We start from the raw sequence: 24,402 nt of genomic DNA on the forward strand, positions 1-24,402 counted from the left end.
ATGTGTTTACAGGAAACCAGGATCAAATATAGAATCTTTTAAGGACAGTTTAGAAGAATTAATGAGTGGTTTAAATGATAACAAAACACTTATAATCTGTGGCGATTTCAATATCAACCTCTTAAAGATATCTACACATAAACAAACTTCAGATTTTGTGGATGCATTATATAGTAGAGGGTTGTACCCACTGATTACAAAGCCCAGTAGAGTAACCACATCTAGTGCAACATTAATTGATAATATTTTTACAAATGTCTTGGAGAATATTAACTGTGGGTTAGTAATAAATGATATGTGACCATTTACCGGTATTTGTAACATTCAATTATCAATTACAGAAAAAGAGAGCAGAAAATTGCCACAGATATATAAGAGTAAGGACTGATGAGGCAATTAATGCCTTCAGAAATGACCTCTTAAAACAAGAGTGGAGAGGGGTTTATACAGATGAGGTGAATTCTGCATATGATTCATTTTTACATTGTTATTTAGCTCTATATGATAAACACTGTCCAACAGTTTTATGTACGCACAAACATAGTTATAATAAAAGACCCTGGATAACAAAGGGTTTACAAAATGCATGTAAAAAGAAAAACAAACTTTACAGAGACTTCATCAAATTTAGAACAGAGACTGCTGGAAAAAAATAAGTTAATCAGTATATTGAGACAAGAGAAAAAGAAATATTATAATAAAATGTTACATCTAAATAAAAACAATAGTAAGGGTACATGGAATATCTTAAATACTATAATAGGGAACAAATATGGATCAACGGATCTACCCAACCATTTTGTAAAGGACAATAAGGTGATTAAAAACATTTGAATTTTTAATTAAAACATTTAATTCTTTTTTTGTAAATGTTGGGCCTAGTTTAGCAAATGACATTATAAAAAAACATGGACAAACAGAAAGTGGCTGGAAAGGGGAAAATAAGGTGATACAGTCAATGTTTCTAGGAGAGGTGAGAGAAAATGAAATAATTTCTGTGGTAGCTAAAACAAAAAACAAGACATCAACTGACAGTGATGGAATTGACATGAAAATAGTAAAAATGACTATTGATTGCATAGTCAAACCACTATGTTATGCAATCTTTCATTTAGAGCAGGTGCTTTTCCAGAGAGGATGAAAACAGCTAAGGTCACTCCATTATTTAAAGCAGGAGATAAACACAGTTTTAATAATTATAGACCAGTATCATTGCTTTCCCAATTTTCAAAAGTGCTAGAAAAACTGTTTGTTCAAAAATTAGATAGTTTTATTGAAAACAACAATTTATTGAGTGAGAGTCAATATGGTTTTAGGACAAACCGGTCTACAGGTCTTGCAATAATGGAAATAATAGAAGAAATTACAACAGCAATTGATAGAAAGAAATTTACAATAGGGGTATTCATTGATTTAAAAAAAGCATTCGATACTATAGACCATTCGATTTTAATTTCTAAGTTAAATACATACGGGGTGAGAGGAGTTGTTCTAAAATGGTTAACTAGTTATTTAAACAATAGACAACAATATGTGCAATAGGCTGGTAATACATCAGAATGTATGAAAATTGAATGTGGGGTCCCACATGGTTCAGTTTTGGGGCCTAAACTTTTTGTTTTATATATAAATGACATCTGTGAAGTTTCAAAATTATTGAGATTTGTGTTGTTCGCAGATGATACAAATTTCTTTTGTTCAGGAGATAATTTAAAAACTTTATCTGAAAATATTGAAAATTAAATGGTTAAACTTAAATCTTGGTTTGATGAAAATAAGTTATCGTTAAATTTGAAAAAAACTAAGTTTATGGTGTTTGCTAATAAAGAAAAGGATGACATCTCATTATCTATTGATGGAATTAACATTGAGAAAGTATCCGAGTTTAGGTTTTTGGGTGTAATAATGGATGAAAATTTGACATGGAAATCTCATATATCACATGTAAAAAAAAAGGTGTCCAAGAATATTTTTATTTTGAACAAAACAAAATATGTTTTAGATTGTAACACAATGAGAATGTTGTACTGTTCACTTATACTGCCTTATTTGTGTTATTGTGCAGAAGTGTGGGGTAACACATATATAAGCAATACAATGCCATTGCTTTTACCACAGAAAAGAGCAGTTAGAATTATTCACAAAGTCAAATTTAGAGAACATACTAATGGATTATTTGTTAAGGCACGGTTATTGAAACTCAAAGAGATAATTGAACAGCAGACATTATTAATTGTGTTCAAAGCTAAAAAGAGAGTATTGCCAAAGAATGTGCAAAAACTGTTTGTGTTTTCCTCAGAAGATGAAAATCATAGAAGGAGATTTTAGCATCAAGTTGCTAGGACCACTTTAAAACAAATGTGTGTTTCTGTTAGCGGCGTCAAACTTTGGAATTCTCAACAGAAGGATTTAAAGGGTTGTACAGATATCTTTCAGTTTAAAAAAATGTATAAAGAAAGACAAATTAGACAATATGCATATGAAAATTAACTAAGTGTTTTGAACTTGAATATGATTTCTATTTTACAGGTTATTTTGTTTTATGTTGTTGGAATTAAGGGTGTAGGTGATGGTGTGGGTGAAGGTGTAGGTTAATGGAAAAGGCAGACCATCTAAGAATGTTGTGTTCAAGTAAGGGGCAGACAAAAAATAAGAATTATATTCTTCTTTCTGCTCCTTTCCAATCATGAAAAGCATTTATTTGACAGATGTGTTGTGGACTTGTGTGTTAACTTTATATTGTAATGTGCATTTTCATGAAAGGAACAAATAAAAATGAAATGAAATGAAATGAAATACTAAAACTCTTTGCAGTTAAATGGATCTCTATGGGAATTGGGCGGTGGGACTAGATTCGGCTGTAAATTATGCTGATACAGTATAAAACACATTTGTTGGCTAAATAGCTTTAAGTCATTAAGGGTCTGAGGTGTCAAACCAGCCTCAAACAACTGTGCTGCTACTAGATAAACAGTAGATACTTCAAGGGTTGTTTCTCCTGAACAATTCTTCTATTGAGTTCAACTGGAAAATTAGTCAGGAGAAATGTCTGTTGTAGTATCTACAGCAGCAGGATGGTTTGAGGCTCATCTGATAAATGGTTGCCATTTATATAGCACCTTTATCCAAAGCACTGTACAATTGATGCTTCTCCTTCACTCATTCATACACACACTCACACTCACACACCAACAGCGATTAGCTGCCATGCAAGGCACCGACCAGCTCGTCAGGAGCATTTGGGGGTTAGGTGTCTTGCTCAGGGACACTTCAACACAGCCCGGGCGGGGGATCGAACCGGCAACCCTCCGACTGCCAGACGACTGTTCTTACTGCCTGAGCCAAGTTTCTTCATCCAATAGCCATGGTACTGTGGACACTCGAGTCATTCCTAATATAGTTTTTAGTAAGGACTGGAGAATCCTGCTGAGGGAGAAGGATCCAGGCTGGAAGCATCGCATTTTCATGGACCTCATTTTCCCGGCAAGGCAATGCTCCACATCCTTAATGTGTACATTTTTTTATTTTACTAAAAAATAAAAATTCCAGAGGTTGTGGAAATGATCCAGTTCTCTGAAAGCTACAATGTGTTTTCTTACAATGAACACTTAAAGTGGCCTGCTTTTTATTTAATGCAAACACAAGACAAAAGTTTGGATGAAGTTTATTTTGCTAATGAATCAATGCGAAGAAAGAACAACATAAAAGAAATGCATCACTTTCACATGTAATTCTACAGTAAGATTCTACGGCTGCCTTTATATGATTCATCTCTAGGAGAGGCCATCTTGCAAGTTACAAGCAACTACATTAAACAGATTTTACTACATTATAAAACATGCATATTTAATTCACCCAGAAATAAAAGCATCCCTAATATAAATGTATCAGAATAAGAAAAAGAAAGTTTTGATTATATCTATTATTAAGTAGGCGGACTCTGCCAGATTGACAGCTCACGCGGAGTCAGGGGCAGCTTGGGGGCGGAGCTGCATGGATGAAGGCTGTTCTGCGGGCAGGGCAGTTTTAGTCGCTCTTGCTTCTGATTGGACATAGGGTCAAGATGCATGGCTCATGAAAACTTCTTGCCTGTTCTTTTGAAAAAGGTATATGCTAGCTAGCCTGTGCATTTTCAGGGAAGTTGTGTGTCTGTTAAATCATGAGAATATGTTTGATTTGCTCTGTGGAATAACACACAATTTAGCACAGAGTGCAGTAATTGCCTTGTTAGTTTTGCCTAAATGGCTAATGATCAAGCCACATATTTAATTCTAACACTAAGTAGCTTGTATGTCTGATAATTAAATGTTTTATCTGTTAATTAGCATTAAATGAGTTACACATTTGACATTTGAGCATTAACCTGTAATGTAAGCCAAGCTAAGTTAGTAAAGTATGATTGTTAATGTAAAATTGAGTGAAACTCAAATTTTGTTAATGTCATGAATTATCATACTAGCAGATAGCAGATACTACCAGATAGCAAGCTAACTGGTAGGAGTATTATGTTTTAATAGTCATGAGCAATTAAAACAATTTTTTGCTTGCTAGCCAGTGCTAGTATGGTAGTTATTCACAATTAACTAATCGGGCGCAACTGTAAGAGACATGCTCATTTCAGCTAGCCATTTTTATAATGATTGCTGGCCCATTTATAAAGTTGTATTTCTTCAGTTGTTTCATTTTAATTGTAATGCTAATTATTCATTATTTTCAACATTGACGCACATGAAGAAACCTGCAACCACATACTGGCTAGCATTTCATTACATACAAGAATAGAGCATTCATGAGCTATGCCTCCGATCCCCTTTCCACAAAACACCCATGTGATGAGTGCATTACAACTTTTTGTGAGTTTCTTGGGGTTGTTAAATCATAGCTCATTAAAGCCTTAACACAGTCACAGCTGATCATATAAACAAGAGCCCCCAGCTGTATAGTTGCCATTTTGAAACATTACATATCGCAGCTGGTCAGATGAAGGCGGGTCAACAAAAGGAGGGAAGGGAGGGGGAACCTCTTCCTGTAGAGCCACTCATCTGCAGTTTATCTGGCCTTTAACATCCTCTGGCCAGTCCCCTGCTCATGAGTGGCTACAGCTGCTGTAGATAAAACAAAGGTTTAGTGTTTGTGCAAATATTTTGTTAAAAATACAGCTTCTACCTATATATTATTTCTGTGAGGTTTTATATATTACCTTTTTTACATGGAACTGGTGAGTAGTTTCCTGAAGGGATCATTTGGATCAAGGTATCTTTTAGTGTTGATCCAGTGTTCAAGTCTTTGTTTATTGTGTGGTTTTATGATATCTGTTTTGGACTTCAGGAGTTTGAACCACGTGTTTACCAATTCTGTAGCGTGCTTTGGAAAACTTTGTTCAAAAGAGTCCAATCTGGTCACACTCATTTCTTCGTTCTGTAAATATTTCTTCAGCAGCATAAATGTTGGCATCGAACCAAGGATGGTTAGTTTGAAGGTGCCCTCAACGTCATCCCTGCTCATGGTTTCAGCCAATAACTTACTGAGATTTGCAGATTGCACAGTTGGGAACTTATTATATCGCTCATATGGCGCATAAACAACTGGAAGCTTGCATGTGGCATGCATAGAAAAGTCTGTAGCTACCTCAAACATTGCATTAGTTAGCTTGCTGTTTAATTGAAAATGTTCAGCTGTCATTACAGTGTTCTTTGGTGGTTGATTATCTCCATTGATAATTATTCCGGTTATTTCTATACTTTTTGCCTTAGCTAACCACAATTTGCTGTCTGCAGCAGACTGACTCTCTTGCTGCACAATATTCATAATTTTGTCTTTGAGAGTCGCGCTTTCTTCTGATGAAGAAACTCCCTGTGCTAATCCCCAGGACCCTACTATTAGTTCTTCAATCCACTCTTCACGCTGGATAAAGGACTGCCAGAGTGCGGGCTTTTCCTCAAGAGCCTCGGCCTCCTTAGCTCGCAGGTCATCTGCTGCATCTGAAATCTCTTCCTTACTTGCGCCTGGTTTCATTCCATGTGCCATAGCAGAATATAAGTCACCTTTCTCTACACTCACTGTCTGGTCATTGATGAGCACGTCATAATGTCCATCTGGGTGTTCATCACTCTTGGGCCTGTAGACCAGTGTCACAGTCTCACTGGCATCGTCATTGTTGGGGCTCATCTCCTGCAGTTTGGTAAGTTTTCCATCTTTACCTTCTGTTAAGATCACAACCTTTGTGCCAGTGACTTCTGACAGGACATTGATATCAACATTGCTACCAGTCGTCTCTGAATTCTTGACCTTTTCAGCATGGTCCTTTGTCTTTTCATCTTTTGGCATGTGTTTTTCATATAGACTGTCCTGTGCATCTGAAATCTGATTCTCAGAATCCTCAGTTTTTAACCCTGAGCTCACATGTTCCCCAATGGCATCATTTATTTTGCTTTGAGCCAAAGAAACAAGGTGACTGGAGAACTTCTGGTGAAACACTTGAACTAAAGTAGATGCCAGTAAATCGCTGACACTTTTGGCGATTTCTTGCCTGAAGTTTTTCAGTATTTCGTTGTCTGAATCTGACAGGTCGCTTTGTTTCACTGCCTTTTGGACATTTTTTTTCTTCAGAAACTGTTCCAGCCCTTTATCCAGACCTTCAAAATATGTGCTTGCGAGTTTGATCACTGAAGCGACAGCGTCTGATGCCAGTGCTGCCATATGAGCGGCTTTGATAGCATTCAGAATCATTTTTGTTTTCCCTTTAGCATCATCCTTTACAGCATCCACCACATTGAAGATGGAGGAGCTGAGCTGGTTTTGCCAGCTGAGGTCTGCAGAGTAAGGCTCCAGTGCTCCGGTGCTTATCTCTGTGAAAATGGACAGCAATTGAGACTTCATTATATGGTCCTTCATGAGTTCATTAAATTCAGTCGTATTCTCAGCGTGAGAAAGTACAATGGAATTTGTTGATGATAAAAGGGGATCTTTTTCCATATTGGACTGCACTTCATTGAGTAATCCCCTCGCCACTGCCTTTTCTATCTCCTCTACTATTTTGTTAATCATTTCATTCTCTGCCTTCTCAATTCCATAGGCAACTGTTTCCTCCACAATTTTTTTAGCAGTTAGTTTTACTGAATTCTTCATATTGGCCTTCATAGTCATACTAAAGCCCTCTTTAACCTGACTGCCAAAGAACTTTGGCATATTCTTAAGCTTGCTGAATCCTTTCATTGCCGTTTTAACAACTTTGAAGCCCTTTGCAACCAGCTTTCCAATTCCAAACCCAATGAGAGAGACACCAATAGAAATGGCTTTATCTATTGCCCATGATTGCCAGCTGAATTCACCAGTTATCATTGACTCTATGCCAGTGATGCAGTCTGAGATTCCTTCAGTGATGAGTCCCATACCAACATTGGCTAGTGTACCAAATGTAAATGCAGTGAGCAATGCCCCTCCGATAATCTGTGCAAGTCCGAGAAAGAACACCACCAGTGCTTCCCATGGGAAACGAGGCTCCTCTTCCACAGAAAAGATGTATTTCAGACCCCGATCATAGAGATTGAAGGTTTCCATTTGGAGCTCTTCTTGATCATCTGACACCAGGGTGAAGACCGGAGCTTTTTTTGCAAGAGCATCCCTCCCCTTTCCCTTAATTTCATCCAGTTTCTTCATGGCATCCTTCATATTTTTATCAAGGTAATTGAGCATGTTGCACTTGGTGGAATACTGTTTTTCAAGAGTGGTGGTGGTACCCTTTGCAGATTTGGGAATGGCCATTTTTATAAAGTTCAGGCCTGTCATGCATTCCTCACTTAAGTACTTCAAGGAATCCTGTGCCTTCTTCAGATTATCTTTGGCTTGAGTGAGATAATCTCCTGATTGCATCTTTATAATGCAGTATGAACGGTTGTAGAATGCTATGGCTGCCCAACTTGCATCTGTTTTTGTAGCTTTTTCAAAGAGCCTGGCACTGACATTCCAGTTTTTGTCCTTCAGTGCAACATTCCCAAACTTGATGTAGTGATAAATACTAGACGAGGGGGAATTCTGAGACTCTGCCTGCTTTTTTGCAAATTCCAAATCAGCTCTCAAGCTGTTCTGCAGTTCATTTCTCTTCAGCTGTTCAATTTCTTTTGAGTGCGTTTGTAGCCAAATTCCCCAGAACTCATTCAAGACGCAAACAATAGCCTTCTGTTCATCTTTGTCTGTGCAGCTGTAAATCTCTTTAAGTGTTTTGCAGTACTCTGCAAATAGGTCCTCTCGCAGTTGCATCTGATCAATGTCATTCTGCATATCTTGTATCTTCTCTATTGCAAGACTATTTCGAATGTCCTTTGCTTCCTCCATAGAATCTACTGTCCTGTAACACTCATCTAGATGATCAGTAGACATGATTATCTGAGCAGATCCTGGGTTACCTTTGCGTGCAGTTCGCCCAAAGGCCTGGCGTTCCACTCTTTCATTGTCAGAAAGGAAGGAGAGGATCACAAATAATCCTCCATTTTTGTTCACGTCTTTGATGACTTTTATATTTGTCCCACGGCCTGCCAGGTTTGTGGCCAGCACCACATCACCAGGATTCTGTTTTGTACGTATACTTTTCAAACTGTCTGCGTCACTGCGTGTGTATTGAATGATTTCACCTGGAATGCTGTCTTTTAGTTCTTCATAGAGCTCATGGACTCTATTGATTGTTTCACAGATCACCAGGGCCGCTCTTCCTTCTCTGTAGGAATTTGAGGTAATTTCATTCATAAGTACACGTTTTATTCCTGCTTTCCAGTCTTCAGTTGAGACCTTGAGTATACCTTTAACTTCAAATAACTTTTTCCCTTTGAATGACGGCATTTTGCAGGCAGAGACACTTGGATATTGGTTATTCAGAAACATCATGTCTGATTTGCTGCCAAGTGTTCCCGTCAATCCATATATTTTCCCATTGTATTTTTCAAAAAAGGCAATATTGGAAACATAGTTGGTCACTGCTGTCATTGTGCTTATTTTGATTTGGTGTTTAATCTCAACAAATTGTTGCAGACCTTCACCCCATTTCTTATTCAGTTCAATAGTACCTGTGGATTTGAAATCCACAGGATAGATGTGGTCATCTTCCACAACATATTCCTGTCCTTTCTTCAGTCTCATGGCCAGAAAGGCATTCTGTACCCATGTTGACGTTTTATGCTCCACTAGATCTTTTAGGAAACCAGGCATGTTGATTTTTTTCGAATTGTTTTCACATGGAGTGTAATTTAGTTGACCACAGATTAGTTCTGCAATCGGGTCAACTAGAATATCTTCTGAATCATAGACAGGACAACACAGTCCTTCATGTAAAACAAGAAATTTCAGGTTTTGAATAACTTGCTTTTTCAAACTCTGTTTTCTAAGGCTAAGAGAACCATTGCCATCTAAACTGTAGACAGTGAACCCATATGGGACATAGTCCTCCATTTCTTTGAAGAAATTCAGCTGAGCTTCTACAGTCACAGTTTTCAGTTTTGTAATTATGCCATCCTTATCACTTTTGTAGATCTCTTCCGTAAATCCTTTCTGAACAATGTTGCATTCTTCAGCAATCTGCAAAACATCCATAGGGTCATCGATTTCAGTGTCCTCTGTATTCATTGAGTCAAATATAACTTTGTAGAATGAAGCGGGGGGACCACATATGAGTGTCTGGTATCCTGCGGACCGGATGCGGTACTGGTATACATGGGCCCAGATCATGGTCAGAATAATGTTCAGGTGCTGCAGGGCAGACATGGAGCTGGACAGGTAGGTCACCTGTATTCCCTGGTCCAGAAGCAGCAAGTCCACTTCATCGATTATGATGCACTCATACCTGCGATCAGGTCTCACGTCCTTCATCTCAAATGTCTGGCGAAGATGGTCTGCAGCATATGTCTCAACAGTTCCATAGATTATATCCTTCTCGTAGCATTTCTTTCGATCTGCATCTTTGGTTTTATTGGTGTTTGTGTCCACCGTGAGGCCAAAGTAGCTGAAGAAATCAGCACATTCCTCTGCATCCCTTTGACATAACACAGGAGAGCTGGAGATCACATCTACTTTTTCACCCCTGAGAGCACGCAGTGTTGCAAACATAGCTACCACAACAGACTTCCCTTCTCCAGTGCCCATCTGCAAGAGCTTTCCATTGTCAGCCAAGGCTAAGAAGCACCAGCTTGTCATTTGAGTATCTCTAGGATACCACCAGCCCCCAGCTATTGTATTGTTTACAGCATTGCACAAGACAGCCAGGACCTCCTGCAGGTCTTCTGTTTTCATGCTGTGGCTCAGACTCCGAGCTCGCTGTACATCTGTGTGGTTCTTAATTTCACCAGTTTTAATCAGGTCTTGTACATGCTTTACTATAGTGTATGATTTCTCCAGTGTTTCTTCATCAAGGTCTTTCATGGCCCTGATTTCATCAAAGAGAGTATCAAGACTTTTATTTTTCTCTGCTTTGCAACTATTTTCCAAATTCAGAATCAGATCCTGGGTTCCTGTTGAATCTATGAGCTGAAGGAGAGATTGGTTGTTCTCATCTTTCCACTCTGAAGATATTTGATATGTTGTCATCAAATGTAAAATCTTCATGATGGAAATAAAGTTTTCATCATGGTGGTGGGAAGTTAAGGCTCCAAGGAGTTTGAAGATCTCTTTGGGTGCCCAAAGTTTCTGAGATACAATATTCAACACAGTCTGCAGAAGTTCTTTTGCCCCAGCAGAGGCTTGGAATTGCATTGCACAGGCAAGTAAACTCTCGAAGCACCATTTAACGAGAGGGGAATTTCTGATTTTCTTGGTTCTTTCTTCTTCAGCAACTGCTTTTGTCAGACTCTCTAGGAAGGTAAGAACAAAGACATCTCGAGAAGGCAATTTCTCACCAGTAAGTGTTTGTGAGAGTTTCATAACATCCATGTCTATACCCTCTTTTAGGTCAGCATGGAGCATATTGAATATTTCCATAACAAAGGTACGCCTCACTTCCATTTCCTCGCTGGAAAGTTTACCCATGAGGCTTTGCAACTCCTCTACCACAGATGCCAGGGCCTCATTGCCCTTCAGCCTTGAAAATTTCAGACTACGGCCAGTACTGAGGCACCCTTTCTCAATGATGAACCCACGAATAAGCTGAGGACGCCCAGCTTCCACCACCTCGAAACTGTATTGTAAGTAATCTGTGACAAAGTCTTCAATGCTACCATACACAATGTCTGCTTCATAAACCTCAAATGACTCATTAGTATTTCTCCTGTTCGTGTTGACTGAAATTCCAAGAACCTTGTAGAAATCAGACCACTCCTTGGTTTCCTGCTCTGAAAGAGCACCAGAGCTCAGCACAATATCTAGTTTGTTTCCCGTGCAGATTTGCACAGCTGCTATCATGGCTGTGATACATGGGTCCTCTTCAAACCCAACCAGCTTTACTGGTTGGCTTTTCTCAGCCAGCACTGCTGCACTCCAGTGCATCATCTGACGTCGGGATGGCCACCAGCCTTTTGTGTGGAAAACTGCTTTGCAGAGCTGAGTCAGCATTTCCTGCATCTGGTTATCATCAAAGTTGCCATCAAAGTCTCGTCTTAAAGCTTGTACATCTTTTGCATCATTCTGTGAATTCTGCAGGGTGTTAGACGTGTTGTTTGTGATGGTCAGTACCCTCTTCATTACTGATTCATCAAAATTCCAGCTCTCTCTTAATGCTGCTAAAGCATCATAATTATCCAAATCTTGGTTTTCAAGGGTCTCTAGGAAAGTTGTGTAGAAATGCTCAGGGCCAGATAACTCGATAGCCTCAATGAGAGATCGCTCACAGTTATCTTTCCACATTGGAGATACATCATACACTTGTACTAAAGTAAGGATTTTACTTATTGAAGCATCCTCGGCATATCTATCTGAAAGTAATTTGAGGAGAGTCAATGCTTCAATAGGGCTCCAACCATTTGTTTGCACAAGACTGATGTGCATTTCTGCAACTTCTTTGTGGGCGTCTTTGCCATTGAGATGTGTGAGTATAGACAACAGAAGCCTCAAGCACTGGATTTCCATCTTTAAAACAAAAACTGAGGCCATTCCGACTACATTCTGAAGGGACTCTGTGAGAGTGTAGAGGAAGTTTAGAACAAAGAGGGTCTCAGCAGAAAGGTCTCCCTCAGCCCATTGTTTGGCGATGTGCACTGCATCAGAGTCATCATCCTCAGTGAAAAGGTGCATAACGGTCAAATAGAGGGCTTGAGTGAGCAAGAAAGTCTCAAAAACATTATGCGCTGATTTGCTGATGGTTTGCACCAGGGACTGCACCTGATTAGAGACACTTTGGATAGAAGCTTTCTCAGATGTCTTCAGAGTCAGGATACACAGCTGTGTGAGAAATACCTGTGCATGCTGTAATATGTTGATGGGCGGACGGGCATCTATCCATTTCTCAAACAGAAGGCTGTCCATAGCTGACATTATCTGCCTCAGTTGAGCATCTGAGAGGAGGCTGAGACTGAGGCTTGTTATTGGGACGTCACATTGGGATGAGAGGACTTCTAGGAGGTCATCGCTGAATTCGTCTGGTTCATCAGGCGAAAACTCATTCAGCTGCTGTTTCAGTACAGATTGCTTTTGCTCAAATTGCACTGACTTCCTGCTCAGTTGTTGCTGTTGCTGTTGCTGGTCAGCACGTTGTTGTGATCGTTGCAGTTTTTGGCTCAGTTTTTCTCTTCTTTGCCTCTGTTCCTGCTCTCTCTCCTTTTTCTCTCTATCTCTGATTAGGCTATAAAAGCAGTCGCTGCAGAAGTATTGGGAATGATTAAACTCCCTGTAGTATTCACCACGATTGAACACGTATTGATTTCTGCCATCAATTTTCCTCTTTGATAAATCATCAAATGATCTGCATGGAGGCAGTACTGAGTCACACCTGGCACACCTCAGCCTGTTGCCCATGTTAGCTTCTGTTGGTAGTTTGTTCCCCATTTTTTATTCTTCAGCAGCTAAGCTGTGGTTTCCTTTTGCTCAGTATTTCTTCTGAAAGATACGAAATATTGTCAGTGTAATGTATTCATAACAAAAATCCAATTATTTATATTAATTACCTATTAATGTACCTATTTTACTTACTTATTTAGGATATTTGGGATTTACTCTTTCTGCATGATTATTCCAGCAAATATTTTTCACAAAAGTTTCGTACAACTCTCCTCGCCACTACACAGCTAGGCACAACAGCTTAATGCTCAAAATGCATGGACACTACCAAGAAACTGCAAACATGCTTCCAAATAAAACTCGAAACACCAGTTTTGGGCTCTATTGTTTCTCTTTTCTTATTGTAATTAGTTGAAGTATTCTTACTTTTCTCCTTCATTGAGAATAGTCAACTTTTATTTGTATACATATATATATATATACACATACATATATATACATATATACATACATATACACATATATATACATATATACATCTATACATATATACATATATACATATATATACATATATATAAGTATATACATATACATATATATACACATATATAAATATATATATAAATATTCAAAGACTCCATGATATGGCCACACAATGACCCAGTTACCTCGCCCGGAAAAGGGAAACCGGGGCCCCCTGCTGGAGCCAGACCCGGGAGGGGAGCTCGTCGGCGAGTGTCAGGTGGCCGGGCCTTATCCCACGGGGCCCGGCCGGGCACAGCCCGAACTGGTCACGTGGGGTCGCCACCCTGTGGGCTCACCACCTGCAGGGGTCGGCATTGGAGTCGGGTGCTTTGCCCAACGGGCAGTGGGCAAGGGCGGGGATCCGGGCATGCTGATCCTCGGCGTTGCACACTGGTTCTGGGGACGTGGAACGTCACCTCTCTGGTGGTGAAGGAACCGGAGCTAGTGCGGGAGGCGGAGCGGTACCAACTAGATATAGTTTGGCTCACCTCCACGCACAGTACTGGTTCCGGAACCAAACTCCTGGAGAGGGGCTGGACTCTGTTCTTTTCTGGAGTTGCTCAAGGTGAGAGGCGCCGGGCAGGTGTGGGGATACTCACAAGCCACCGGCTGAGTGCCACTGTGTTGGAGTTCCACCCAGGGAACGAGAGGGTCGCCTCTCTGCGACTACGTGTTGCTGGGGGGAACGCTCTGACTGTCATTTGTGCTTATGCACCAAACGGCAGTTCAGAGTATCTGGCCTTCTTGGAGTCACTGGGCGGCATCCTGGAAAGGGTGCCACCCGGAGACTCCATAGTTCTGCTGGGCGACTTCAACGCTCATGTGGGCAACGACACAGAAACCTCGAAGTGGGTGATTGGGAGGAATGGCCTGCCTGATCTGAACCCAAGCGGTGTTTTGTTATTTAAACTTCTGTGCTGGTCATGGATTGTCGATAACAAACAGCATTTCGAGCACAGGGTAGCTCATAAGTGTACTTGGTACCAGAGCACCTTAGGCCAAAGATCGATGATCGACTTTGTGGTCGTATCATCAGACCTGCGGCCGTATGTCTTGGACACTCGGGTGAAGAGAGGAGCAGAGCTGTCAACTGATCACCACCTGGTGGTGAGTTGGATCAAGTGGCCGGGCAGGCTGCCGGACAGACCCGGTAAACCCAAACGTGTAGTGAGGGTGAACTGGGAACGTCTAGCGGAGGCCCCTGTTCGCGAGGTCTTCAACTCCCACCTCCGGAGGAACTTCTCATGCATCCCGGGGGAAGCTGGGGACATGGAGTCCGAGTGGGTCATGTTCAAAGCCTCCATTGCAGAGGCGGCAAGCAGGAGCTGTGGCCAGAAGGTCATCGGTGCCTGTCGGGGCGGCTACCCAAGAACCCAAATCCAGCGGTGAGGGAGGTCGTCAAGCTGAAGAAGGAGGCCTTTCGGGCTTGGCTGGCCCGGGGGTCCCCTGAAGCAGCAGACAGGTACCGGGTGGCCAGAAGGGCTGCGGCTTCGGCAGTCGCTGAAGCAAAATCCCGGGTATGGGAGGAGTTCGGGGAGGCTATGGGGAAGGACTTTCGGTTGGCCTCGAGGAAGTTCTGGCAAACCATCCGACGACTCAGAAAGGGAAAGCAGGGCTTGTCTCAGGCTGTTTACAGCAGGGGAGGTGAACTGCTGACCCGGACTGGGGATATTGTCGGGCGGTGGCACTTCGAGGAGCTCCTGAACCCGAACAACACGTCCTCTGTGGAAGAGACAGAGCCAGAAGACTCGGGGGAATCTGCACCTATATCCCTGGCGGAAGTTGCTGAGGTAGTCAAAAAGCTCCTCAGTGGTAAGTCGCCGGGTGTAATTGAGATTCGCCCTGAGATGCTGAAGGCTCTGGACATTGTAGGGCTGTCTTGGCTGACACGCCTCTTCAGTGTCGCGTGGAGGTCGGGGACAGTACCTGCAGAGTGGCAGACCGGGGGGGGGGGGGGGGGGGCATTTTCAAGAAGGGGGACCAGAGGGTGTGCTCCAATTATTGGGGTATCACACTCCTCAGCCTCCCTGGGAAAGCTTACTCTACCACGACCAGGCTACCGTCCTGGTCGTGGAACAGTGGACCAGCTCTTTACCTTGGCAGGGTTGCTGGCGGGGTCATGGGAGTTTGCCCATCCAGTCCACATGTGCTTTGTGGATTTGGAGAAGGCTTTCGGCTATGTCCCCCGGGGAACCCTGTGGGGTGTACTGCGGGAGTATGGGGTACTGGGGCCGTTGTTACGAGCCATCCGGTCCCTGTACAACCAAAGTGAGAGCTGTGTCCGCATCCTCGGCACAAAGTCAAGCACGTTTCCTGTGGGTGTTGGACTCTGCCAAGGTCGCCCCTTGTCACCGGTCCTATTTGTGGTATTCATGGGCAGGATCTCAAGGCGCAGCCAAGGTGAGGAGAGTGTCCGGTTTGGTGACCTCAGAATCGCATCTCTGCTTTTTGCGGATGATGTGGTTCTGCTGGCTTCATCGGACCGTGACCTTCAGCATGCACTGGAGCGGTTTGCCGCCGAGTGTGAAGCGGCCGGGATGAGAGTCAGCACCTCCAAGTCCGAGGCTATGGTTCTCTGCCGGAAAATGGTGGATTGCTCCCTCCGGGTTGGGAACGAGTCTTTGCCCCAAGTGAAGGAGTTCATGTATTTTGGGGTCTTGTTCACGAGTGAGGGTAGAAGGGAGCGTGAGATCGACAGGCGGATCGGTGCAGTGTCAGCAGTAATGCACCAGACCATCATGGTGAAGAGGGAGCTGAGCCAGAAGGCAAAGCTCTCGATTTACTGGTCGATCTACATCCCAACCCTCACCTATGGTCACAAGCTTTGGGTAGTGACCGAAAGAACGAGATCGCGTATACAAGCGGCCGAAATGAGCTTCCTCCGTAGGGTGGCCGGGCTCAGCCTTAGAGATGAGGAGCTCGGACATCCGGAGGGAGCTCGGAGTAGAGCCGCTGCTCCTTCGCGTCAAAAGGAGCCAATTGAGGTGGTCGGGCATCTGATCAGGATGCCTCCCGAGCGCCTCCCTTTGGAGGTTTTCCGGGCTCGTCCAACTGTGCAGAGACCCCAAGGGAGACCCAGAACCCGCTGAAGAGATATCTCTCCTTGCCTGGGAACTCCTCGGGATCCCCCAGGAGGAGCTAGAATGCGTTGCTGGGGAGAGGGACGCCTGGAATACCCGGCTTTGCCTACTGCCACCGCAACCCGACTCCAGATAAGCGGGTGATGATGGATGGATGGATGGATGGATATATATATATATATATAAATATTCACACAAATTCCATTAACAAAACAGAACTGCACATTTTTACATATGAAACAGTGTCAAATTCTGCACTCAAGTTTTTATTTTGGCATAATAAGTTTTTATTGGCATATAGCAGAGTAGAGTTTCACCAGTGGGGAAAGAATACGTGCAGGATTCTGCATTGAATTTCGGCCTATCACAGGCAAGATTCTACTCCACAGCTCCACTGATAAAAAAGATGTTCTGTTCCGCCGAGGCTCACTGTCTGTTGCTTTGGGCCGGAGCCCAGAAGGCTGAAGCAGTGAGTCACTTTCATTTTTCATCTTTTGGATTTCTTTGAGATATTTTAGGCAACACATTTCTTCCACACTTAGGGGTAATGATTAATGACACATGCTGCAGAAAGCAGTGGAGTGAAAAATAAGATATTTTACTTTGAAATGTAGCTGAGTTAACTACAGCAAAACTGAGTCTAAATTCATTATTTCTTTCTCTTTTTTTAATCGTCATATCAAGGTTCAACGCTGATCTTTGCATTTGGTAAACCTTAAAATATGAACTGTACGTGAGCGAGCATGTTTAGAATTATGGTTCATATTCACAGAAATACGGATGCAAATGTTTTTATTTTACAATTCAGTGGTGAGTACCGCTCCCTCTGCTGCTATGGTAACCTCGCTAGCTTAAACAATGCAATGTAGGCCTACCAATACAAACTTTAAAATAACAAATAATCTATTAATATAGGTTTTACAATATTAATACACATTGTTTGGAGAATGGGGTTGTGTAATTTGCTCATAAGAAGTTAAGAGATTAGAAAGTTTCCTCTCTGGGAATAGTGCCATGTTTGCTACAGATAATGACAGGATGCATGCTAATCTACCCGATCCAGGTCATAAATACAATTGTTGAATGAACGTTCGCCAAAACTACTGTTGTCGTCAATATCTGTTAAATGCAATACATGTACGAAAAACAACATGCTGTTGATACTGCCATGTTCCATAAAAGTTTGACAATTGTTGTTTGCTAATTTAAATCTGCAATTCTAGTTCTGAAAGCTTGTTTGCCTGCCTTGCATTCAAAAGCAAGGGCGGTGACCAATAATCTGGCATCCACCTTTTCTCTACAGCAACGACCTCCCTGTGGAGGTCAGAGCAGCAGAGACCCTGACCACCTTCAAGCACAGACTGAAGATTCACCTTTTCAGGCTGCTCCTCTCCCCACCCCTGCCAAATTTTTATCTATGTGATCAGTTGGCCTTATCTATGTGATCAGTTGGGGGTTGAGCAAGGCCCTTAACCCTGCATTGCTCCAGGGGAGGATTGTCTCCTGCTTAGTCTAATCAACTGTAAGTCGCTTTGGATAAAAGCATCTAACTAGAATTCCCTCTAGGGCTTTCAGCGCACTTGTCCCTGGTTATGATTCGCACTTTATTGCATGTTGCTGGATAAAGGCCTCCATCCAAAATACTCTTGGGGAGGAGAACATTCAAACATGAAAAACTGGCCAGGCCACCAGACTCTCCACCGTCCACATACCGTCCACGTTTCCCAAACCCAGGGGCCTCGTGCATTAAACAGATCGTATGACCACATTTGACTGTCATTTGTGCCGACGCCGAAATCCATGACAACATGACATTGAGATTCTAAACCTTGAAATTATTATGAAAATGTTTGTAGCTTTACACCTGCTCCAGACCTTCCATGCAACCTGTTCCTGTGCAGCTGTGTCGCAGGCGTGAGATATTATCTCATGACATTCTCCATCTGTCAACAGCCGTGATAACTGAAGAGAATAAACGTGTAGCATACAAACTGGGCAGTATACATCTTTCAGTTTGTTTCTTTAAAAGCGACAGCAATATGTGAATAATACAGACTAAATTTCAACAAGAATGTCATTAATAGCCTACCTCCCTGGTTTGTATTACCATCCATAATAGTATTGGCATTTTGGCAGACGCTCTTATCCTGAGCGACGTACAGACTGAGCAGGAGACAATCCTCCCCTGGAGCAATGCAGGGTTAAGGGCCTTGCTCAAGGGCCCAACGGCTGTGTGGATCTTATCGTGGCTACACCGGGATTAGAACCACAAACCTTGTGTGTCCCAATCGTTTACCTTAACCACTACGCTACAGGCTGCCTATTATGCGTTGGGGTTGTGTGGCAGCTGGGGGCACAGGAAATACTGTGCAAGTGGAAGGAAGAATTAATTCCACCAAATGTCAAGAAATTCTAGAGGCTAATGTTCAAAGGTCAGTCCAGACATTGAAGTTGAAGAGAGGTTATTCCAGCAAAACAATGATCCAAAGCATGCATTGAAATCAACCATGAACTACCTCCAGGAAAGATGGATTAAGGTTTTGGAATGGTCACCACAGTCCCCAGACTTGAATATTATTGAAAATCTGTTGAGAGATCACAAATATGCTGTACATGCAAGGAGGCTGAAGAATATTTCTGAGCTAGAGGTGTTCTGCCAAGAAGAATGGGGGAAAATTCCAAAAGTGGGGATTGAAAGACTCTTAGCTGGCTACAGGGAGCATTCACAGGCTGTTATAGTTGCCCAAGGAAGAGTTATAAAGTTCTGTCTGACAGGCTCCCAAACTTCTGCAAAGGGCCTTTTCCTTTTTTTATTTTTTGAAATAAAAAGTTATCTTTGAATAGTAAAAGGCTTTTTGATCAGGGGTGCCCACATTTTTGCACACTACTCCATATGCAGATTCTCTTATTTTTCGGTATCAAGATTTAATTCATTATTTCAAATTCCAGGGCTATTTTGTAAAGTAAAGGGTTACTTCGCACGCGAATCGAATAACAATAGCAATGCATTTCTGTGACAAAACATTTTTGTTTAAAGAAATGTTTAGGACATTAATTGGTGAGCTGCTGTGCTGTTTTTCTTTGTTATGAGACTTTATCAGACTTTTGTGCATTTTGCTTTGCGCATTGCATTATATTAACAACTAGTAGCCTATATTTAGCAACACCTTGCATTTAATTTTCACTACAGAATATAACATCAGCGGTTTCGTGTTGTTAGATTCAACTGATTTAGAGCTTTATTTTGTGAAAACTGCGCGCCCCCATCCTGTTAATTGCAGTCCCTGTCGTCACAGCTAGGTGGCGGTAATGCATTACACACAGGATTTGTTTAGGACGCACACTTCCTGGAAGCCACAAGCTTGTTTTAGGTTTTTAAAAACGAGAATTTGTTTTAAAAAATCTGTTTAAATATGAAGTGGACGGTAATGGAAGCACCCCTGAGAATATTACCGTCCTCTTATTGAAATTATAATAAAAAGAAAAAATTTTAATCCCGAAGGTTACGAGTTGTTATCTGGTTTAGAAGACAACATAATTTCCTATTTCTGCCAACTGATGGCAAACGGAATACCTTGTTTTCTCGATAATATTGCACAATAGTTATGCACTTGCCCCCTTCCTGATTTCTTATTTTTTTGCATGTTTGTCACACTTAAATGTTTCAGATCAAACAAATTTAAATATTAGTCAAAGACAGCACAAGTGAACACAAAATGCAGTTTTTAAATGAAGGTTTTTATTATTAAGGGAGAAAAAAAATCCAAACCTACATGGCCCTGTGTGAAAAAGTGATTGCCCCCTAAACCTAATAACTGGTTGGGCCACCCTTAGCAGCAACAACTGCAATCAAGCGTTTGCGATAACTTGCAATAAGTCTCTTACAGCGCTGTGGAGGAATTTTGGCCCACTCATCTTTGCAGAATTGTTGTAATTCAGCCACATTGGAGGGTTTTTGAGCATGAACCGCCTTTTTAAGGTCATGCCACAGCATCTCAATAGGATTCAGGTCAGGACTTTGACTAGGCCACTCGAAAGTCTTCATTTTGTTTTTCTTCAGCCATTCAGAGGTGGACTTGCTGGTGTGTTTTGGATCATTGTCCTGCTGAGAACCCAAGTTCGTTTCAGCTTGAGGTCACAAACAGATGGCCGGACATTCTCCTTCAGGATTTTTTGGTAGACAGCAGAATTCATGGTTCCATTTATCACAGCAAGTCTTCCAGGTCCTGATGCAGCAAAACAGCCCCAGACCATCACACTACCACCACCATATTTTACTGTTGGTATGATGTTCTTTTTCTGAAATGCGGTGTTACTTTTACGCCAGATGTAATGGGACACACACCTTCCAAGAAGTTCACCTTTTGTCTCGTCAGACCACAGAGTATTTTCCCAAAAGTATTGGGGATCATCAAGATGTTTTCTGGCAAAATTGAGACGAGCCTTAATGTTCTTTTTGCTCAGCAGCGGTTTTCGTCTTGGAACTCTGCCATGCAGCCCATTTTTGCCCAGTCTCTTTCTTATGGTGGAGTCATGAACACTGACCTTAACTGAGGCAAGTGAGGCATCCAGTTCTTTGGATGTTGTTGTGGGGTCTTTTGTGACCTCTTGGTCACTGCGCTCTTGGGGTAATTTTGGTCGGCCGGCCACTCCTGGGAAGGTTCACCACTGTTTCATGTTTTCGCCATTTGTGGATAATGGCTCTCACTGTGGTTGGCTGGAGTCCCAAAGCTTTAGAAATGGCTTTATAACCTTTTCCAGACTGATAGATCTCAATTACTTTCTTTCTCATTTGTTCCTGAATTTCTTTAGATCTCGGCATGATGTCTAGCTTTTGAGGATCATTTGGTCTACTTCACTTTGTCAGGCAGGTCCTATTTAAGTGATTTCTTGATTGAGAACAGGTGTGGCAGTAATCAGGCCTGGGTGTGGCTAGAGAAATTGAACTCAGGTTTGATAAACCACAGTTGAGTTATGGTTTAACAGGGGGGGCAATCACTTTTTCACACAGGGCTATGTAGGTTTGGATTTTTTTTCTCCCTTAATAACAAAAACCTTCATTTAAAAACTGCATTTTGTGTTTACTTGTGTTGTCTTTGACTAATATTTAAATTTGTCTGATGATCTGAAACATTTAAGTGTGACAAACATGCAAAAAAATAAGTAATCAGGAAGGGGGCAAACACTTTTTCACACCACTGTATATATATAAATATTGTGTTAGAGCAAAAGACAAAAGGCAAAATATGAATTAGCTACACTGCGCGACAAAGAAAGAATTAGCTAAAGATTCTGTAACGTGTCTCCCCTGTCAAATGGGCGAGTGCCATGCATGTATCTGAAACTCATGCTGGGTCACATATGTAAATTGAAACGAACGAATTGTAAACAGTAGTTTTGAACACATACAGCAATGTTGTAAAAACATGCATTTGGCTACTCACCCCTGCCCACCTTGAAAACAAAGGCTCTTCACAAAACAGTTCTCATTGAGCCATGAGGAAGACGGAAACAAAGACATTGTTGGATTTTGGAATATTTTTATTGAAAACATCACACTAACTACAGTATGAACATGTGTGTATATATATATATATATATATCCATCCATCCATCCATCATCACCTGCTTATCCGGAGTCGGGTCGCGGGGGCAGTAGGCAAAGCCGGGTATTCCAGGCGTCCCTCTCCCCAGCAACGCATTCTAGCTCCTCCTGGGGGATCCCGAGGCGTTCCCTGGCCAGGAGAGAAATATAATCTCTCCAGCGGGCTCTGGGTCTCCCTCGGGGTCTCCGCCCAGTTGGACGAGCCCGGAAAACCTCCAAAGGGAGGCGCCCGGGAGGCATCCTGATGAGATGCCCGAACCACCTCAATTGGCTCCTTTCGACGCGAAGGAGCAGCGGCTCTACTCCGAGCTCCCTCCGGATGTCCGAGCTCCTCACCCTATCTCTAAGGCTGAGCCCGGCCACCCTACGGAGGAAGCTCATTTCGGCCGCTTGTAAACGCGATATACGCGTTGGTACCTTCTGATCTGTGTTTTTCTATTTCAGTTTTTGTCTGTTTCCTTAGCGTTTCGCATTTTCTGTCCCCTGTTGCTTTCTGCTGTTCTGTTTTTCAGTCATTTGGTTCACTTTGTTCCCTGTTTGCACACTTTGTTCCCTGTTTGCACACCTGTTAATCATTTCACCTCATCGTCTGTGTATTTAAGTCTGCCCATTTGGTCTGTTCTTTGCCAGATTGTAATGTGCCATTATCCAGCGTTTATCCTGTCTACTTTTCCTGTGTTCTGCTTCGTGTACCCTGATCTCTGGTTGCTGGATTAGACGGTGTTTGCTACTGGTTCCTGTGTTCTGAATGACATTATATTAATGGCATTTGACTGATGCTCTTATCCAGAGCAATGTACAGTTGATTGAAGTTATCAATGACACTGAAACCACATTAGCTAAACCAAATCCCAACAACTACTTGATGCTAATATCGATTTTACACTTGCTTTTAGAATCACGGCTATGCCACCACACATCACAAATATTTACCAATATCATGGTCAAAAATACAGTTAGCCTTTGCTTACTGGTGACCCTCAGCTGCTGGACAATCTATTTCCTGTTCAGCATCTTCATCTCTGTAAATAAAATAAAACCAAAATTGTTATGAAATGTGACATATATACAATATGTAGAAAGCAGTTACCTACTGTAATACAAACACAGAATGGTAGGCTATTATTTTATTATTACAGCACGCATATTTACCAATATGAATTTAAGAAACTCTTTTACTTACTCGTGAAGTTGATCCTCAGCGGGATCAATTTGCTGTTCGAAATGGCATCACTCTTCATCAGAGTCTTCACTGTCGAGACCCGATGAATTGTCTGTCTTCATCATCGTTCTCCAAAAGGCATGAAGCTATTTGAGTCCTGTTATTCATCCCATTTTTCCAAATGAAATGAAAGGTTCACCTCAAAAGAACTTCATTTGCATATGCTTTTGTAGGACAATCTTTTGCAAGGTTAATCATCGCAATAGAAACAAAAGTTAATCTGATCTTTTGAGAATCATGGGCAGAATTACATCAATGTACCTCACCATCTCTTTCATTTTAAAGTTCATATTTAGCTAGTTGACTTCGGCTTTTCTCAGGTGCAAGATTCCGATGAAACACTAAGTGACTACATCACCATCTGTTTCAAACTTACAGTAGATCACAGTGTTGTTGCCAGTGAATGACCCTTGAAAAGCCAAATGCAGATTTCATCACTAATGAGTGTGGCCTGCACACTTTACACACAGTGCTATCAGCATATGAAGATTAAAAGTGTACTTACAGGAAAGGAGAGTGCAGCCCAGTCCTTTCTGTCACTTGGAGAGGAACACACAGCATTTATTTCCTGAAACAGGTGACACCCTTCCACAGGACACGCCTACTCTCTGAGACACACCTGGTTGCACCCACTGTACAGAAGATACTTTTCCAGATTCCAACTCCATCCCCATGTAGAAATCAGACACAAACTAAAGAATTAATAAAAAGTCAACTCTTTATTTATTTTCTTTCATGTGCATTGCAATGGATGTCAGGTCTGGATGCTTGAGAAAATCGGTCTGACTGGCCTATCCATTTATATGTCAGTTAATAATTTTGATTATTTTTATTCACACTGGATTGGATGGTAAAAATTAATAGATAATATGTATATTTGGTATACATGTGCATGTTGATTTCTATCTCTCTAACATCTAAAATTCTACAATCAACGAATATCTCAATCCTGGCTGTGAAGGGTTAGGGTTAGGGGTTAGGGTTAATACATACACATTGTTTTCCTGTGTTACATCTCTTCAGACCTCCTGTCCATTGCAATGGACAATTACTTT

The 24,402-nt window shown here is 41.8% G+C and overlaps 3 protein-coding genes across 4 annotated transcripts in view; 1 reads left to right on the forward strand and 2 right to left on the reverse strand.

Moving 5' to 3' along the window:
- The window catches only part of LOC133131644 (uncharacterized), a 139,387-nt gene that overhangs the window by 73,220 nt on the left and 41,765 nt on the right, over window positions 1–24,402 (forward strand). The gene's annotated exons all lie outside the window — the stretch shown is intronic.
- On the reverse strand, window positions 3,649–10,831 carry LOC133131683 (uncharacterized). 2 transcript variants are annotated; one of them, XM_061247089.1, is made up of 2 exons: window positions 5,201–10,831; window positions 3,649–5,102 (listed from the first exon to the last, which is right to left on the reverse strand). In XM_061247089.1, the coding sequence occupies exon 1, from the start codon at window positions 10,735–10,737 to the stop codon at window positions 5,206–5,208; it is 5,532 nt and encodes a 1,843-aa protein (XP_061103073.1). In that variant the 5' UTR covers window positions 10,738–10,831; the 3' UTR covers window positions 3,649–5,102; window positions 5,201–5,205. The 2 variants fall into 2 exon arrangements, with proteins under 2 accessions (XP_061103073.1, XP_061103071.1); XM_061247087.1 differs by having other exon boundaries at window positions 3,649–5,105; window positions 5,201–10,820.
- On the reverse strand, window positions 10,827–23,881 carry LOC133130114 (uncharacterized). The gene is made up of 3 exons (XM_061244382.1): window positions 23,853–23,881; window positions 10,981–13,008; window positions 10,827–10,835 (listed from the first exon to the last, which is right to left on the reverse strand). The coding sequence occupies exons 2-3, from the start codon at window positions 12,958–12,960 to the stop codon at window positions 10,827–10,829; spliced, it is 1,989 nt and encodes a 662-aa protein (XP_061100366.1). The 5' UTR covers window positions 12,961–13,008; window positions 23,853–23,881.

The sequence above is a fragment of the Conger conger genome, chromosome 6 (genome assembly GCF_963514075.1).
Source record: "Conger conger chromosome 6, fConCon1.1, whole genome shotgun sequence".
NCBI classification, from domain to species: domain Eukaryota; kingdom Metazoa; phylum Chordata; class Actinopteri; order Anguilliformes; family Congridae; genus Conger; species Conger conger.